General features: G+C 36.6%; 1 protein-coding gene across 1 annotated transcript; it reads left to right on the top strand.

Annotated features, from left to right (window-relative positions):
* The first annotated feature begins 550 nt into the window (after positions 1-550).
* Positions 551-2,632, top strand: LOC111380480. The gene is made up of 2 exons (XM_023004063.1): positions 551-774; positions 864-2,632. The coding sequence occupies exon 2, from the start codon at positions 1,160-1,162 to the stop codon at positions 2,447-2,449; it is 1,290 nt and encodes a 429-aa protein (XP_022859831.1). The 5' UTR covers positions 551-774; positions 864-1,159; the 3' UTR covers positions 2,450-2,632.
* Positions 2,633-4,008: the final 1,376 nt, after the last annotated feature.

Here is a 4,008-nt window from a genome sequence, read left to right as displayed (position 1 = left end):
ACAGGGACTTCATTTCAAGCTTAATCCTTTTCTATTTCCCAACCATTATAACATGCTTATGCTACGATTCCATGTGGATATTCACCTGATAAAAAGAACGAGTTAATGGTACGAATAATGGAAAGAAGAAGATCATATAGCCCCCTATTTGATGGCAATTTTTCATCAACATTTTAATGAAATATTGAACCATTAGCTGTCGTAATTGTTGATTTTCTTTACGCTACAAACCAACACATGGACCCACTAAGAGTATAAAAATGAATTTTAATTTTGCAAATAGTGGAGCGAAAGAGTCGCATAGTCCTTTAGGAAGCATCCATGGCACCTTGGTGGGGGTGACTCCTCAGTAACATTTGACGTATAATTTAAAAAGTTGTCCTCTATGAAAGAGAACCTTGTTCTCCAAAAAAAAAAAAAAAAAAAAAATAAAAAAAAAAAAATATATATATATATATATATATTATATTCTCTCAGAATCAGATTTCAATTTTATCTCTCACCTATATATACCTTACATCCCCACTCTATTGGAACTTATACGCATTTTAAAAATAATCCTGCGTAAATAATCTGCGTCTAAATTTTTTAAGTATAGCCAAACGATACCTATTTTCTCAGAGGGCCATGCTTTTCTCGCACAGAATTATTTCCTCACATTTACACCGTTTTGTTCTTCTCTGGAGTACAATCGGTTTCCTTCTTCACCGACTGAATAAAATAAAATATGCGAAGTTCCTCCCTATAAAGGCTAATAATTTGCTATATTTCGAGGTAGTCTTCTAGTTCTGTCCATGTACTCTGCATTTTCTAGGATTATCAGCAATTTTCGTTTTAAAGTTATTTTTTTCCATTTCGGGCAGTGAGATGATGAAATTGGCATAAGATCAAAATTGGTTAGTCTGAATCTACGAGGATAGAATGCAGTAAATTGCATTTTATTTCTATGGTTTTGTTGCCGTAAGTTGCTTTTTTCCAGTGGCATAAATATGTTTTCTTGATGGTATTAGGGTTTGAGAAAGATCGTTGTTTTTTACCGGCGCAGAAAAATAAAGATTAAAAATATCAATGGAATTGGGACTTATGATGATTACTTACTTAAATTTTTGGCTACGGAGTTTCACTTGGGTTTGATTTTGAGGTTGTTTCATGACCAACAATGGACAGAAAGTCATCAGCTAGTAGGAATCTGAAGCCGGGGAAATCCCGTGGTTTTCTAGACCTACAAGCACCAATGCAGGTCAATGAACAACAAAACCGATGTCAAGGGTTTATGGTGTCTTCAAGTGCACAGGTTCAAGATGTTTTACCCATTCCAAATAGGAATATGCGAAGATTCGATGCACCAATGTCATTAGTTGATTGCCATGGCAAGCCTGAGGTGACAAATAATTCTTGTGACGAGGACAATTCTTACTCGGTGGGACAACATGCCGTTGAGCACAATGATGGTGTGAGAGAGAAAAAAGAGTTGCCTTGGCAGCGCGTGAAATGGACTGATCAAATGGTGAAGCTCTTGATTACTGCTATTTCTTATATTGGAGAAGATCCTGCCTCTGATGCAGTTGATGCTGGTGGAAGAAGGCTTTCGCCTATTTTACCAAAGAAAGGGAAGTGGAAAGCTATCTCCAAGGTCATGGCCGAGAAAGGCTATCAGGTATCTCCTCAACAGTGTGAGGATAAGTTCAACGATCTGAACAAAAGGTATAAGAAACTCAACGATATACTTGGGAGAGGCACCTCTTGCAAGGTTGTTGAAAACTCTATGCTCTTGGATTCGATGGATTTGTCTGAAAAAGCTAAGAATGCTGTTAAGAAGATATTGGGCTCAAAGCAGTTGTTTTACCAAGAAATGTGCTCATATCACAACAGGAATCGGATGTACATTCCTCATGATCAGGCTATTCAAAGATCGTTACATTTGGCTCTTAGAAGTAGCGACAATCAAGAATCTCATGAGACCAGGGCCTACGTCACGGACAGCACTGACAAGGAGGAAGAAAATGAGGCAAGTGATGGTGTAAATGAGGACATCCGAGAAAAACATGCTTTGAGTAAGGATCTCACATTAAGGGTGCCTGCAAAGAGGAAGAAACCAGGGGGCGAACATGAAGACATGGACTCTAGTTACATTATGAACTGTCACACTACTGTGAAAAGATCTGGTCCTCATTATCAACCAAGTGTGGACCCATTATCTGGTGAGGGAAGTGATGGAGAATCGCTGCATAATCAATGGTTCATGTCTCGCACACTTCAGTTAGAAGAGCAGAAATTACAGATTCAAGCGGAAATGCTGGAGTTGGAGAAACAACGTATCAGGTGGCTGACGTCTAGTGAGGTTGAAGACGGGGAGTTGGAGAAGATGAGATTGGAAAATGAGTATTTAAAGCTTGAGAATGAGCGATTGGCATTCGAAATCAAATGCCGAGAAATGGGTGCCAATTGAAGTTAGTATGTATCAGCATGTTATTTCATTTTCCGGCCTGGTCCATACTGTCCAACTCAGTATAGTTGTTTTCCATTTTATTTATCCTTTAACCTCCTTCTCCACCTGAATGAATGAAACTGCTGCATCATCAGAAAAATATTGCAAACCTTGATGAATAAAATCTGTGTTGTCCTCTTGTGATTTGACAATCTTAAAATTTTACTATTTCCTTTGGCACGCTGCGCTTTATGGTAGTAAATCAGGATTTTATAGTCTGCAATCAAGTATGTGGTTCGGTACTTTCTTCTCAAATACCCATCTTCTTATGGATGTCTTAACCGTGTGTACGTAGTCTCTTCTCTTATAATGTGATTTTCTATGCACTGGAGACTATCGGTATAAAAAAAGAATGTGGAAAAACAATGTATATTATGCTTAATTAAGAGACATTGCAAATCTACTTGTAACTGGTGCCATTTTGCTTCCTTAGCCCAAGATGTGTGATACATTTTTCATTTGCATATTTGGAAAGTGTTGCATGAAAGTGCAAGGCTTTTACTGTGGATCTTATTTTGTGATATTTTATTCAATGCCTGTGAAAGGTGATGAATCTGCCAGCTAATGTGCTGGAACTTTAAACTTTGGCACATTTAATGACTTTGCTCCCTCTTTCGTATGCCGTCATCTTTAATAAGGTGATATTATTTCTTACTAGTTGAGCAGTATGAATTAGAGCTGAATATCAATAGTATCTTTAGCTGACTATCTAAGACATTTTACATTTTTGTGAATTGAATAATCAGAACTTTGACTTGTGGAAAAAGGTGGTCTATTGACCTTCTTTTACAACTGCACGTGGATGACCAAAGGTTTATAGAGTTGGCCTATGTTTTCTGTGAACTAGTGAGTTATTTAGAATAAGGGCCAACATTTTCTACTTTTAGCTAAAAAATTAGCATTCACCTTTTTTTGTTAGAGAAGGGTGATGTTGATGTCAGAAATAATTGTCATGACAAAAAAAAAAAAACTTTAGCTAGTTAAAAGGCGACTATCGTCAACTATATTGTTTTTCACATCTGCTGCCATAGTTTATGCCTTTATTTTTGACGTTTAGTATGTTGAGGTGAGATGTTCTTAGTCTATTGATATTTACCTGCCCCAACTCCTGCTTTTCAACTTCTATTTATTTAGATAGTAGAATTTCAGTTTAGAAATCTGTTGCTCAGAATTGGGTACAACTGTCAAACGTGGGTGTAGTGTCAAAGCTTTGCCCATTTTTATAGGGTTAGACACTTATATTGTGTCATGCTGAAAATGGATAGGCCATGTTTACTCAATTCTTGGAGTAACCCAAGTTGCATTGAAATTGATTGTGTTCAGGAAAAGAAAAGAAAAATATTGCTCCTTTTGTATCACACTAGTTTATGGAAATCATTTCAAAACGAATCGAATTTACAGACAGAAAACTCAAATATTATGTTGGATAATCTTCAAAAACATCATGAATATATCTTCGTTAATTTTAGATATGAACAGACTACTTGCAAATTGTGTTGAAGGTTGTTGCTTGAAATTTA

Source organism: Olea europaea, unplaced genomic scaffold (assembly GCF_002742605.1).
Source record: "Olea europaea var. sylvestris unplaced genomic scaffold, O_europaea_v1 scaffold2151, whole genome shotgun sequence".
Taxonomy (NCBI): domain Eukaryota; kingdom Viridiplantae; phylum Streptophyta; class Magnoliopsida; order Lamiales; family Oleaceae; genus Olea; species Olea europaea.
This window is presented reverse-complemented; position numbering and strand designations above follow the sequence as displayed.